Source organism: Chelonia mydas, chromosome 11 (assembly GCF_015237465.2).
Source record: "Chelonia mydas isolate rCheMyd1 chromosome 11, rCheMyd1.pri.v2, whole genome shotgun sequence".
Classification (NCBI taxonomy): Eukaryota; Metazoa; Chordata; order Testudines; family Cheloniidae; genus Chelonia; species Chelonia mydas.
The window spans coordinates 59,516,423-59,531,568 of record NC_051251.2 but is presented as its reverse complement, the minus strand read 5'-3'; the positions used below and the strand labels follow the sequence as shown (position 1 = coordinate 59,531,568).

General features: G+C 47.4%; 1 protein-coding gene across 2 annotated transcripts in view; it reads right to left on the bottom strand.

Annotated features, from left to right (window-relative positions):
- FAM117B (family with sequence similarity 117 member B) overlaps positions 1–14,143 on the bottom strand; it is an 88,119-nt gene extending 73,976 nt beyond the window's left edge. For both annotated transcript variants that reach the window (XM_037912428.2, XM_043525716.1), the window contains exon 1: positions 13,375–14,143. In XM_037912428.2, the coding sequence (XP_037768356.1) occupies positions 13,375–14,143 (769 nt within the window). The remainder of the gene's footprint in view (positions 1–13,374) is intronic.
- Between the last annotated feature and the right edge of the window lie 1,003 nt (positions 14,144–15,146).

Below are 15,146 nucleotides of genomic sequence, written 5' to 3'. Positions count from 1 at the left end.
GGTCGAAACAGACTGGACTTCTATATAGAGTGCTTCCGCCGACGTGCACAGGCTGAAATTGTGGAAAAGCAGCATCACTTGCCCCATAACCTCAGCTATGCAGAACACAATGCCATCCACAGCCTCAGAAACAACTCTGACATCATAATCAAAAAGGCTGACAAAGGAGGTGCTGTCGTCATCATGAATAGGTCGGAATATGAACAAGAGGCTGCTAGGCAGCCCTCCAACACCACTTTCTACAAGTCATTACCCTCTGATCCCACTGAGGGTTATCAAAAGAAACTACACCATCTGCTCAAGAAACTCCCTGAAAAAGCACAAGAACAAATCCGCACAGACACACAGCTAGAACCCGACCTGGGGTATTCTATCTGCTACCCAAGATCCATAAACCTGGAAATCCTGGACGCCCCATCATCTCAGGTATTGGCACCCTGACAGCAGGATTGTCTGGCTCTGTAGACTCCCTCCTCAGGCCCTACGGTACCAGCACTCCCAGCTACCTTCGAGACATCACTGACTTCCTGAGGAAACTACAGTCCATCAGTGATCTTCCTGAAAACACCATCCTGGCCACTATGGATGTAAAAGCCCTCTACACCAACGTTCCACACAAAGATGAACTACAGGCCGTCAGGAACATTATCCCCAATAATGTCACGGCCAACCTGGTGGCTGAATTTTGTGACTTTGTCCTCACCCATAACTATTTCACATTTGGGGACAACGTATACCTTCAAATCAGCGGCATTGCTAGGGGTACCCGCATGGCCCCACAGTATGCCAACACTTTTATGGCTGACTTAGAACAATGCTTCCTCAGCTCTCGTCCTCTAATGCCCCTACTCTACTTGCGTTACATTGATGACATCTTCATCATCTGGACCCATGGAAAAGAAGCCCTTGAGGAATTCCACCATGATTTCAACAATTTCCATCCCACCCTCAACCTCAGCCTGGACCAGACCATACAAGAGATCCACTTCCTAGACATTACAGTCCTAATAAGTGATGGTCACATAACCACCACCCTATACCGGAAACCTACTGACTGCTATTCCTACCTACATGCCTCCAGCTTTCATCCAGATCACACCACACGATCCATTGTCTGCAGTCAAGCTCTACGATACAACCGCATTTGCGCCAATCCCTCAGACAGAGACAAACACCTACAAGATCTCTATCAAGTATTCTTACAACTACAATACCCACCTGCTGAAGTGAAGAAACAGATTGACAGAGCCAGAAGAGTACCCAGAAGTTACCTACTACAGGACAGGGCCAACAAAGAAAATAACAGAACACCACCTGCCATCACCTTCAGCCCCCAACGAAAACCTCTCCAGCGCATCATCAAGGATCTACAACCTATCCTGAATGACGACCCATCACTCTCACAGATCTTGGGAGACAGGCCAGTCCTTGCTTACAGGCAGCCCCCCCAGTCTGAAGCAAATACTCACCAGCAACCACACAACAGAACCACCAACCCAAGAACCTATCCTTGCAACAAAGCCCGTTGCCAACTGTGTCCACATATCTATTCAGGGGACACCATCATAGGGCCTAATCACATCAGCCACACTATCAGAGGCTCGTTCACCTGCACATCTACAAATGTGATATATGCCATCATGTGCCAGCAATGCCCCTCTGTCATGTACATTGGTCAAACTGGACAGTCTCTACGTAAAAGAATAAATGGACACAAATCAGACGTCAAGAATTATAACATTCAAAAACCAGTCGGAGAACTCTTCAATCTCTTTGGTCACTCGATTACAGACTTAAAAGTGGCAATTCTTCAACAAAAAAAACTTCAAAAACAGACTCCAACGAGAGACTACTGAATTGGAATTAATTTGCAAACTGGATACAATTAACTTAGGCTTGAATAAAGACTGGGAGTGGATGTGTCATTACACAAAGTAAAACTATTTCCCCATGTTTATCTCCCCCCAGTTCCTCAGACATTCTTGTCAACTGCTGGAAATGGCCCACCTTGATTATCACTACAAATGGTTCTCCCCCCCCCGCTAATAGCTCACCTTACCTGATCACTCTAGTTACAGTGTGTATGGTAACACCCATTGTTTCATGTTCTCTTGTATATAAATCTCCCCACTGTATTTTCCACTGCATGCATCCAATGAAGTGAGCTGTAGCTCATGAAAGCTTATGCTCAAATAAATTTGTTAGTCTCTAAGCTGCCACAAGTACTCCTTTTCTTTTTGCGGATACAGACTAATGGCTGCTACTCTGACAATAATTAACCATAAGAAATACTTCCCAAAGGGTGAAGCAGATTCTCCAATACTAGTAACTTTTAAATCAAGATCAGATGTTTTTCTAAAATATGTGCTCTAGTTCAAATAGGAATTCGGGGAAATTCTATAGTCTGCGTTATACAGGAGATCAGACTCTATGATCACAAAGGTCCCTTCCAGCCTTAAAAATCCACGAAAATAAATTGCAGTAGAAAACAAGTTTTACATCTACCAATGCGTATTTTCAACCATAAACTATAGCTGTGGATATCTGTGTGGGAGAGATGGGATGGGAATGAGGATATTTCATGGCCACAGAAGAAATTAGAATTGCTGTGAAATGTGGGGTTGCTGCAACAGAGTTCAGTCCTACAGTGCCACTGTGTACAGAGCCTCAAACATACTCACACATGGGATCAAGTTTGCAGAAAGCACCGAGGAGCATTCTTGAAATATTTAATAGTTTAACTATAGTAGAACCTCAGACACCTTCTACAAACACCAAAGTTACGAACTGACCAGTCACCATACATCACTTTTGAAGCGGAAGTGTGCAATCAGGCAGCAGCAGAGGGGGGGGAAAAGAAGGAAAAAAAAAAAAGCAAATACAGTACAATACTGTGTTAAACTACTAAAAAAAAGGGGGGGGAGTTTAAAAGGTAAGGAAACTGTTACTATGCTTGCTTCATTTAAATTAAGATGATTAAAAGCAGCATTTTTCTTCTGCATGGTAAAGCTGCATTAAGTCAATGTTCAGCTGTAAACTTTTTAAAGAACCGAAACGTTTTGTTCAGAGTTACGAACAATCTCAATTCCCGAAGTGCTCGTAACTCTGAGGTTCTATTGTATTTGAAGGGGAGGATTATTTATTACAAATAAAATGCTTGTAATTTGACAAAAAAAAGTTACTGCTTCTGCCTTCAAAAACCTTCAGGGAAACTCAAACCACACATGTTAAAGATCCTGATTTTATAAAGAATTTAACTTCTCTAAGCAGCAATACATTGCCTTGTACTTAGCATCTTGGCAACTTTCTTGATGCTCTTTTCTTTTATCTTGAGAAGTACTAATTTGTGATTTTCATTATTTTTCAAGCACATTCAGTTTATCTTTCTACTCTAAATTGGTCAACTTTTTATTATAAAGACTACTGGCAAATTATTTGTGTATACAATTCAGTCAGAATTTATAAGGGCAACATTCTTCTTCCATAAAAATGAAATTCAGTACATTTACTTTACACTGGGGTATTTTCTTCCATCTCCTCCCCCCGCCAATAATGGGGTCACCTAAACTAGGACATCTGCCAGCCAATGCATCACAAAGACAGGTATCACATTTTCCAGCTGCTGACGCAGCTGCAAGAATTGGAAAACACACTTTTTAAAAAGGCATATTTATAATGGAACATTAAGTTATCTTTATTAGTTCTTGGAATGTAAGCTACTTGCATAGGGTGACCAGATGTCCCATTTTTAAAAGGGCAGTCCCGTATTTAAGCCCTCCTGCAAGCATCCTGACTTTTTCTTAAAAAACAGGCAAATTGTCCCATATTTTCTGTCTCCTCCCCATCAGTACTGGCAGCTCCTGCTGCTGGCCGGATCCCTGCTCACCAGACAACTGCCCACCAGTGGTGAGTTGGGGGGTCCAATGGCAGATAATGGAGGTGGTTTGTAAGGCTAGGGGTGGGTCAAAGATGTAACACGAAGGGCCAGCAGCTCCCCCTGCTGGTCTATCAGCGCAGCTTTTGCTGCGTGTTGGCTCTCAGCCAGCAGGGCCCCACCCCATCCCGTTTCCCGCTGGCACCGGCTGCGCACTGTCAGCTGCGGTGGCTGGTGCATGTGGGCAGGCGGCAGCCAGTTAAGTGTCACCTCTGCTGTCCACCCATCTGCCCTTTACGTGCTTTCCCTCTCACTGTCCTCACCATGCTTCCCCCCCCCCCTCCCCCAAGCCCTGCTGCTCCTCCATATCCCTCCCCCTCCGGTGGGCACACAGCACCGGGAGCAGGATGCGCGAGAACCAGCCCCTGGTCGGAGCACTCAGCTCACTAACAGCCTGGCCAGCAGGCTCCTTCCTTCGCCCCCTGTCTCTGGCTGGGCTGGCGCCCTGGGAAAACCCAAGACACTCCAGCCCGGGACACTGGCTAGGAGGAGCCGAGCCCTTCATGTGCCGAAGCCCCACACAGCACTGGCACAGGGAAGCCTCTCCACCCCTCAGCTAAGCTCTGTAGTGGCAGGGGGAGGGAGTGGAAGCAATTTCCAGCCTGTTTGCACCCCAACCCTGCAGGCTGCACAGCAGCGCTTAGGCAGGGGCTTAGCTCTTCAGCCCCCCCACCCCGAGTCCTGCCCCCAGAGAGAGTGTGGGGCTGCTCCATCCTGTCCCCTAGGCACCCTCCCATGCTGAGCCACCTATCACGCTGGGTTCACTGAAGCCCCTACAGTCAAGTTCCCTGGGCCCTGTTGCACAATGCATCCTTAGGTCTTAACCACAGGAGGAAGCTGGGGGTGGGGGTGGGGGTACGGACACGACAACATGGGGCACACAGACACACGAGCTCTGCAAAGACACTAGCCAGGTCATCCCTTCCCCTTCCTGCTGGAAGCAGCTGCTGTCCCTTCCCTCCCGCACATGCCAAAAGGCTGCTGCTAGCCACATTCTGGTGTGAACCCTGACAGAAATGTGGGGAGGGGAGGCATGTGACCCTGCATGGCACACCACCCGCACCCCATGTGTTGCCTCTGAAACACGTGGTGCCAGGTACCAGGAGAGGCAGGTCCATACCGGGGGCCCAGCCAGGCATGGAGGGCAGAGAGTGCCTGGGGGGTCGGTCGGTCATCCCCATCTTTTGAGAGAGAGGTGTATAGGAGTGTCTGTGTGACACCTCTCTCCATGTGAGCCCTAAAGCCTTAAAGATAAGAAGGTAAATTAAAATAATCCAACTACTTAGTATTTCTTTTTAACAGGGGTTTAGTCAACTTGATGTTAACTGGAATGTTTGTACTGCATAGTTGTGATTGATTGCTGTTGAACTCACTTAAATATGAGTAATTTTACCAGATGTCCTGTATTCAGCATAGGGAAATATGGTCACCCTATACTTGCATGTTCCAGCAAAAACTGCTACTGAAACTTTAGTTTCAGACTTTTAAGATAAGATGAAATGCTTACTTCCTGAACCTTATTAAAAAAAGATGCCAACATTTTTTTTTTTAATTTTCATGTTTTAGGACATTACAGCTTAATAAAAACTTATTTTGTGCAACACACACAAGACTAAGTACACATTGGCATCAAGTCTTCAGCAGTAGGTAAGTAATTAGCAAGCCAACATTTAAGCCACATAGCCAGTACAAGTATACAAAAACAATTATACTGGAACAGAAGATTTGAGTTCCCAATCAATTATAACTGACACAATAAACCTCTTCATTCTACTCAAATGTAACTGAAGCAGTTTAACTATAGTAAAAACTGTGTTATCTGGCACTTAATCAACCGGAAAGCTCTATTAACCGGCATTTCTGATATCTCCCAATACAAATCTTCAATCTAGTAACCAGGACTACTATGCTGCCCAGGAGGCTATGCAATTGCATTTTCTGCACTCGTCTTCTGCCTCTTTTGTGTAGAAGTAAAGTAAGCAAGCTGATATCAGGGATTTATTCAAAAAAGCAGCTTCCAGGGTGTGTCATAGGGTCATTACAGATTCAGCCCAATCTCCTACAACTCCTACATCTACAATGATAATTGATGTTGATAATGACGACCCAGAGGTACTGCAAGATCCTGAAGTGCCTTCTGAATCATCAAAGAAAGATTAAATTATGCTCAGTATAGTTTTAGTGTTATGTATTTTTAGTGATCTGGGTGTACGCCATGCGCTGCCCATAGTGATATGTAGTGTCTGTCATAAAATAGCCTACTGTATAGAAAGCTTTACCCATATACACCTAAGTGCTTCAAGAAACCAACTACTCTGCAATGCAGTATCACTACTGGATTGGTGAGTACCTGTATACTATTTTATACTTTATTCATTTTATTGTCTTTTAATTCTTTAAAAATTGGTATTCCATTGGTAAGTATAATTCAGTTAACTGGAATTTTTGATTAACTGGCACTCCCATTCCCCCCAACATACCGGATAACAAAGCTTTTACTATATAAGAAAAAAGGAAGTTATAGGCCTCAAAAAAATCAATGTAGGGTTAGCTCTCCTACTTGTAATTTTAATCACCTTTGGGTAGATACCTACTGCTCCCTCCATCTAACTACTGAAAAGTAGCAGCCAACAATAGAAATATATGCTCCAAGCAGGGGGAAAAAAACTTCCAGAGAAGTGTATGTATTCATCTTCAAAAGCAGTGTAATAATTATTTAAACTATAGGAATATTCCCTCTGTCTACTTGGTAAAGTGACCAAATTGGTCTGTCAAACCTGGGTGTGTCACTTGTAGGAGCAACTTCTAATCTTCCCATTGGATGAAGCTGTGAAGGTGGTGTATGGTGCAAAGGAACCATAAGTCTACTTGTGCTACCATAATCCCTATTTACTTACAACTGGCTCCTCAGCAGTCTGAAGAAGCTTATTTCCACAACTTTTTCTTCGAGAAGTGAAACAAGAGTGAGTTTGGGTCAAGAATGATCCTAAAGAGAAGTTTGTGACATGAAATCAGGGAACTCTTCTGGCAATTCATGATGAAACCATGAAGATATAGTACCAGCATTGCACTACACATAAGGACCGCTACAACCTTGTAAAAAGTAAGACTTCACTATCATCTAGATAGTAGTGTACCTGGATGCTTTCCTTTCTCTGTCTGGCTATCAAAAATGACCACTAAGTTCATAAACACCTGTGATCGTGTACCAATCCCACACTGGGGAACAACGGGTTAAGGAGTAGCTCTGGTCACAGGAGACTCCACCCAGCCACACATGCTGGGTGTGCTCTCAACGGGTGTGTATCTTAAAAGGACGCAGCACAGCTCAGTCATGGCAGTTTGCGCAAGGGAGCAGACCTGCAGTGGCAGCTCTATGGGCATCCAGCAGGAATCTCATATTGCCGTGAAGCCAGCCTCAACTCAGAACTACTAGTCACTACAGAAGAGATGGGGAGCTGTTGCTCCTAAGTGGGGAAGGCAATCTCTTGACCTCCTTCTTGGGGAAGAGGGTACTGTGCAGACCATAAGCCAGGCTTTCACTTTGCCTCTGGAGAGGCCAGGATATGGCAGAAGTAACCCAGGGAGTAAACTGGGTGATACCGTAGCCCAGATCACACACCTGAACTGCTTGCCTCAGGGCCCTGGGATGGAACCCAGAGGAGTGGGAGGGCCCAGGTTCCCATTCCACCAACTCCCTGGACTTGAAACACTATGTACTACTGCCAGCCCCCTGGACCTGAACCACTAGGTGGTATTGCTGACCACAGTTCTGACCAATAGGGAACATGGTCTAAGGAGATGATTCCCCATCACAACACCCAAGAAGCAGATACCAACCCAAAAGGCATTGCTCGCAACTGGCTTGCGAACCACAGGAAGCATTAGTGGTGTGAACATGCAGTAGACTTCTTTTAGATTAGTAGAATACACATGCATGCACATCCCTGAACAAGCGGAGTTATTTCCAGATTAATGAGCTGCATCCTCAAGGTATCTTGCAAATAGGGCTTGAAGAAGCAAAGCTAATCAGAGGTGTTAAAAAAAAAAGTTCTGGAAGGGGCCAGAAGGGGAGAATAGAGAGAGACTTTTCCGAGTCAAATAGGCTGTTCAAATAATTTAAAGCTGGGGTGATCAGTCAGTGAACACTTGGAGAAACTGAGTGGTTTTAAACTAGGAGTCCCTGTTTGGAGAAATCCGAAGATGTGGATGGAAGGCAAAAAGAAGTAACATGCCCAGAAGTGGGTCCTCCCCGGGACATTTTTGGCAAAAGGATACTCTAATCTCTAGTGACAGTTTGGAAGCCAAGGTTCCCCAATAGCACACATTTTCTCCCCAGTTCTAGTACTAACAGCCAAATCAGTTAGAAGATACAATTTGAGGGGCACTCTCTCAACGGGGAGAGATGAGTTACTAGAATAGTGAATAGTGAGAACTTGTTCCTAGATCATTAATTTGGCCCCAAATTAGAATGTCACTTGTTGACATTGCACCCCTTGATCTTACTTCTGGGTCCGGCTACACCATTGCAGTTGCTTAGAAATGCTGTGAAAACAGCTCCTGTATTAAGAACATCCACAGCCTCCCTTTGCTGTTCCAGAAAAGAACTCTCTCCCCCTACCAGACTGCTGCTAAGCATAGAGGAATGGAAGATGAAGGGGAAAAAACAACAACAACAGAAGGCACTAATAAGAGCTCTGAGAGGAACCTCTCTGCCTTCCCAAAAGCAGCCTATGTCAATGGTTAGGACAGTGGAAAATCATCTCGTGCTTATTCTACTAAACTTGGCTATTTTTCGTTAAACCTTCTTCACCCAACTTTCAGTTGGCTCCTCTTTCTGTTTGTCTATTTCATCCACTCTGTGTGCTTTCTGGAACAGAGATGGTCTTGCCTGTTATTTGTTTTTACAGTGACTAGCACAACAAAAAACATGTTCCTTTGTGGGGGTTCCTAGATCGCACTGTAACACAGGTTACTCTGAATAATAATACATGGTTCTGACAGGCCAAAAGGAGCTAGCAGCTCTACCAAACATAAAAATCCAAGAAAGGGGACACTGTGAAGGAGACAAGAGAGTGGGAATAAAGTGAACAAATTAATCAGTATCTAGACTGAGGGAGCTGGAGAAAGACATTTCTTGTCCTCAGTGAAAGCAGCAGGGAAAAAAATATATGGAAAAAGTACACCCTGTTGCAGTTAATTCACCGTTAAGGTAACAAAATCTTTGTTGGTGCACTGGTACTTTGTTCATACTATTTAAGAATAAGAGTCCTGGAGCCAAGATCTATTGAACTCTCACCTAAACAAACATGAGAATCAAGAAACCAATCACATGTGGCTAAAATATATTATATATTTTATACAGCTACTAATTAGGCTACTAGCGGACATAATTACAGAGAGCCATTCCCACGAGAAGGAAAAATTATCTATCTGGTGCCTAATACATTTCTGATCTCTGAAGCATTTAATCAAAGGCTGGTGACCAATATGTGAAGGTTTTTTCCAAAGAGTGATGCCAACACTTAGCCTCCAGTCAAACTGGAGCACAGAAAAAGGCTTAACACCAAGAAGAGAGTAAAAGCTGATGGACCTCAACTTCTTCTGAGTTTACAAGTCAGATGCATAGGAAGAACTAGACAGCGGTCACTAAGAAAAAAAAAATCAAACAGCAAATCAAGTTAAATGTCAATCCTTATTTAAGTCCTAACTCAGTTCAAAATCCCTAAGCTACAAATCAAGACAGCTAGTCATATTTCTAAGCTTCGAGTATCAGTCCTAGTCAAACACTGAGTCAAGCAGGTTGTAGCAAACTTACCCATTCAAAATTTCTCATCAGCTGCTTGCTAGAAAGATCAGACCTTTTAGTAGAAAATTGCACAAAGGTTATGAAGCAGCATCTCAATTCAGAAGCAGATATATTTTGACTAACCCCAAGGCACATTTTAACCTCCAAAACTTGTGGTTACAATCATAGGTGCAATAGTTTAAGCCATCATTAACCGGTTCCAAAAGCTAGAAAGCTGAGATTACTATTGAGCAGAAGGTTAACTAAACATCACCAGGAAGTAGTTTGCAGGTCTCTAGCTCAAATTTTATTAGCAAAACCAGTAAACAATACTCCATGTTTTCCCCCTACACAAGGGGAAAAATAATCTAGTCAACTCATTGTAACTACCAACAATATATAAAGTAATGGACCACTCAGTATAAATAGTAATAACCATAATAAAAAACAAGATTGGTTTCATAATTCCCAGTCAACACAAAAGCTGCTGTTTAAAATATTTAGACACTTGCTACTGGTTAAAAGCATGTTATGGTACAAAGCATTTCCACATCCCGATAGAGAACAGGTAGTTCCTTTATATATTTAAGATAGGTTTGCACAAATATGTACAATTAGTGACCAAGTTATTGGTATGTTTCCAGACCTTGATTCTTATGTAAACAAAATAAATTAGCCAGATAGACAGCAAAGTTTATCAGTTTTCTAGACTAGGGAACTGAAGACTGCAGACAGGACTGTGCTTCTGTCTAATGGTCTGACAAAGGACTGTACACTGCCACCTGAAACACAGGTTCAGAAGCAATCTTGTATATCTCCCCTGGCCAGATAAGACAAACATTGAACAAAATGAGGCTTTCAGTCTGGGGGAGGTGAAAGCATTGAAAATTACAACTACTGAGACATGAATTCTATAGTGTGGATCAGCATAGGCAACTTCATGAGACAGTAACAACTTCAGTAGCCATAACTTGTCGCATGCTTCACAGTCTTGTAGGGAAAAATAATTATAAATACTCCCTCACACTTTTTCAGGCTGAGTTTTTTTACATTCAATTCAATAACACTTCTCTGCATCTGTAATGTGATAACTTTTGAACACCACATCCAATTAATTCCAGGATCACAGGGAATATTCTAGGCATCAATGGCCAGAACTTTACTGATTTTATTTGGGGCAGAGGGGTGGTGGTCAGAAAATGGAAAGAGCGAAAACAGGGACACATGAAGCCCCTGCTGGCTTGTTGGCATAGCCACAGCCTCAAGCACCTTTGCAATGGTCTATAGATCATTCAAAACAACTACATTCACGGCACCCATTAATGTCTCCCATAATCTCCCCCTGCCAGGAATTGTATGTCCCTCCATTCCCCCTGCTCCCATACCAGGATCCCCCATTCTCTTCCCAATACCAGCACCTCTGTTTACACGGTCATTCCCACTCCCCCCCATGCCCTCGATGACAGCGGCTCTGTATCCCTCCTTCTGAGGTCCCTCCAACTTCCCCCAACAAGGAGATGGGAAGTTGCGGGGGGGGGGGGGGGGGGAGAGGTATGAGAGAGAAGCATAAAGGAGCTTGTGGGGGGAATGCAGGGATGCAAAGAGCCCTTGGTATATATAATAAGCTCAGCCTACACAAACTAAACTATGAGGAACGCTCCTGCATACAAACTATTTAAGCCAAAACTAAACTGAATATGCAAGCATCTAGTACCATCTTCAGCTTCTACATATCCCTTAAGTTTTCGTTTCCTAGGAAATGTATGTTAATTATCTACACAATTTACTAATAGTAGCATGTGCTGTTCCCAAAATGCTTCATTATATTGAAAGTTTGTCATCACTCCCCTGCACACACATCATTCTGCAGGGCTGACACTGGTGGCAGTTAGTGAGAGAGGCACTGCACAGACATTTAAAACATTTTGAGTAGTCTAAAATTAATACTTCAATTACCTCCTCCTGATCACAGACTCATGGGCAGCAGCACCATGATGGAAATCAAGGAGTTTTCATTGTTCCCTTTGTATGGTCCCAGTGCAATCTTAGAATCCAGACAACTGTTTGCAAGTATCACACAGCTCATGGGTCTGAATTGGGACTAGTAGTCTACAGCAGTGGTTCAAAACCATTTTTTACTCATGGACCCCTAAACCTAAATTGACAAACCGGCAAACCGCCAATCAGAGACAATGCACGGGGCACACAGAGTCATGTGCCGCTGCCCCCCCAGATTTCTACTTTCCTTTTGGCCCTGCTCCCTGAAGTGCTGATATAGTAGTATGGCAGAGCAGTGGTGTCTCTCCTTGGCTAGCTGCTGCCTGCTTATGGAGCCATTGTCGGGGAGGCAACCCCTTCTGATGGCAGGGGGAGGTGCCTCTTCTGCAGTGACGCTGCAATTTTTGGTTGCGTCCGCCCCCCAACCCAGAAAGGCTGGGTGGCCCATTGATCAGGTGGTGGAGATAGTGGGCCTCAAGCTCAGTCCTTGGTGGATTCCCTGAAACCTGTTGGGGGACCCCAGGGGACCCTGGACTCCTGTTTGAGAGCCAGTGTTCTACAGAAGGGCTGAGTATTTTATCTCATTTTCTTCTCCCTTTAAGCTTTTTGCTTTCCGTAAATACTAAGAACAGTGTAAAAAAATACTGCAATACTGCCACTCTGTAACTGAAAGATGATAGAACTAGCAAGTGAAAAGAGTAATAGTGGCATCAGCCATTCACTACATAAACATTACAGCAAGCCAATAAGTGACGTTAAACTGGTCCTGAAGTCAGACAAGTCTGAGCGCATCCCCATCCTTTCCTCACCCTCCCAAACCTTCTCTGCCCTCCAGAAATACTTGTTCTTACACAGTACTTTAAGTACGTAAATTGCTATTCAAGAAGTTAATCATGTCCCCCTCTGCCACCAAAGCAAAAATCATTACTCCCAAATTACAGACAGACATCACTTTGTCTGATTCTCAAGTGACTTGCTCAAAGACACTTAAGTCAGGGGAGGAACCAGGCATAGAACACAGAATGTGCTGAGTTTCAAGCCCACACTAAACAATACTTTCCTCTGCAACAAGTGATATACTGAGGAGCTGGAACATCCAAGGATATGTCTACACGGCAAGTAAAAATCTGTGGCTGGCTCACGCCAGCTGACTCCTTTGAGGGGTCCCAGGCTCCAGCCCACGCTCAAACAACTACACCATAATAAACAGCACCTTAGCCCAAGCCCTGCAAGCCTGAGTTAGTTGGTATGGGCCAGCTGCAGGTTTTTAATTGCAGTGTAAACATACCCTGACAGAAAAAGTTTCCACTACCACCTTGGATGCAGTGGCACTTCACCACTCAGTGCAGCCACATTGGGCCAAGCACTGCCATCACCCCCAGAGGCTGCATCTCCTACCCACCCTAACCACGCAGACTGAGCCACCACAACCCACATTTCCATTGCCCCACGCGGACCACTCCCTACCACTTTGGGGCCCCAGGCACCATCACCGCCATGACCCATGTTTCCAATGCCCAAGCCAACCACCCCTTTCCACCTGACAGGGTCCCCAGCCACCATTCCCCCTCCCTTTGCTACCACTGTGCCCACCCGCAGACATAGGGCCTTCCTGCCACCCCCTGTCATGCAGCGCCCCCCGGCCCTCACTCACCTTTGCAGACGGGGGAGCTGGGGCTCTTCCTCTCCGGGGAGCTCCTGCCCTGCTCTGGGGAGCGCCGCCGCTGGCGATGCCGGACCCTGCCAGCCGAGGCACTGGCACTGCCCTCCGGCAAGGGCGGGGCGGGGGAGGCGCAGGGGGAGAGAACAGAGCTTGGCGGAGGAGGGGGTGGCGGGGGAGGAGGGGGCGGCAGTTGGTGAGGGCGCGGGGGGCTCCCACGCGCTCCTGCCCCGCCGGCGCGCGTGGGGCTGCCACGCGAGGAGGCAGAGGCGGCGGGGCCGCTGCCGCCCCCTCCCCCGGGCGTCTGCGTGGCCACCGCGGGGCCGGCGCGCGCGCTGCCGCCGCCGCCGTTCGGGGGCGCTGCGCGCGTGGGGCTGGTGCTGCGCGAGGCAGGCGCCGCGCGTGAGAGACCCCCGCCTGCGGCGCTCGCGGCGCCGCCGCCGCTCCTCGTGGGGCTGCCATGTTGCTGCTGCTGCTGCTTGAGCTGGAAGGGCACCGTGGCCCGCATGGGCTGCAGGCGGCTGCCCGCTCCTCCGCCTGCCGCCACGGCTGCCCCTCCTCCCCCCAAGGAGGTAGCAGGCGTGGGGGAGCCATTGCGCCTCACGCGCTGGTGGGACATCGCGTGTCCAGCTCCGGGAAGCGGGGCGTCGGGAGAGACCGCGGACGGCTCCTCAAAGGGGTGTAAACACCTCGCACCCCCCCTCCCCGAGCGCAAGGCCCCTCGCGCTGCCAACAGCCGACCCGCCTGCTCCGTGTGCCTCATCAACAATAGTGCCCCAGACGCCCGCACCGCCCTCCGCCGCCTGCTATTGGACACGCCTCAGCCCCGCTCGCGCCGCTACAGCGTCCTGATTGGCTACGGGGCGCGCTCCTGAGTGGCCGGGTGCGGGCTCTTAAAGCGGCACTACGGTAGGTGCATGTGCGCGTGCCCTAGCCCCTTGCCCGCGCCACCGGCCCAATCCGCCTCACGCTGCAGCCCACCCCATCGCCTCACCTGGGCGCTCGACTCCCTCCACTCTTCTATTCCGCCACACACGCCCCTCACCTCGGCCTCAGTCCAGCAGGTGCTAGCAGCAGCAGGTGGCCAGGTAAGTTATGGTTATAAATCTCTGTACGGCCCGTGTGCTCTCTGTACACTCACAACCAGCGCTCACCCCACAGCCCCTGCACTGGCTCCACACATTCAGCAAAAGGCAGTTGTCACCCACCACAACAAGTAAGTGGGTAGTTTCTAGACCAGGGGTGGGCAAACTTTCTGGCTTGAGGGCCACATTGCGGGTTGTGAAACTGTATGGAGGGCTGGGAAGGGAAGGCTGTGCCTCCCCAAACAGCCCGGCCCCCACCCCCTATCTGCCACTTCCTGCTCTCCTCAGAATTCCTGACCCATCCAACCCATCCCCCTGCTCCTTTTCCCCTGACTGTCCCCTCCCAGGACCCCCACCAATACCTGCCCCCCGGGACCCCACCCCTATCCAACCCCTCTGCTCCTTGTCCCTTGACTGCCCCAACCCATATCCACACCCCGACAGGCCCCCCAGGACTCCCACGCCTGTCCAACCCCCCTGTTCCCCATCCGCCCCGTCCAACCACCCACTGCTCCTTGTCTGCCCCCAGGACTCCCACTCCTATCAAACCGCTCCCAGTCCCCCGACTGCCCTCCCTGAACCTCTGTTCCATCCAACTGCTCCCTGCCCCTTATCCAGCCCCCACACTCCGTGTCCTCTTCCCATGCCCCTCAGAGAGGCAGGACTAGCAGCCATGCCGCT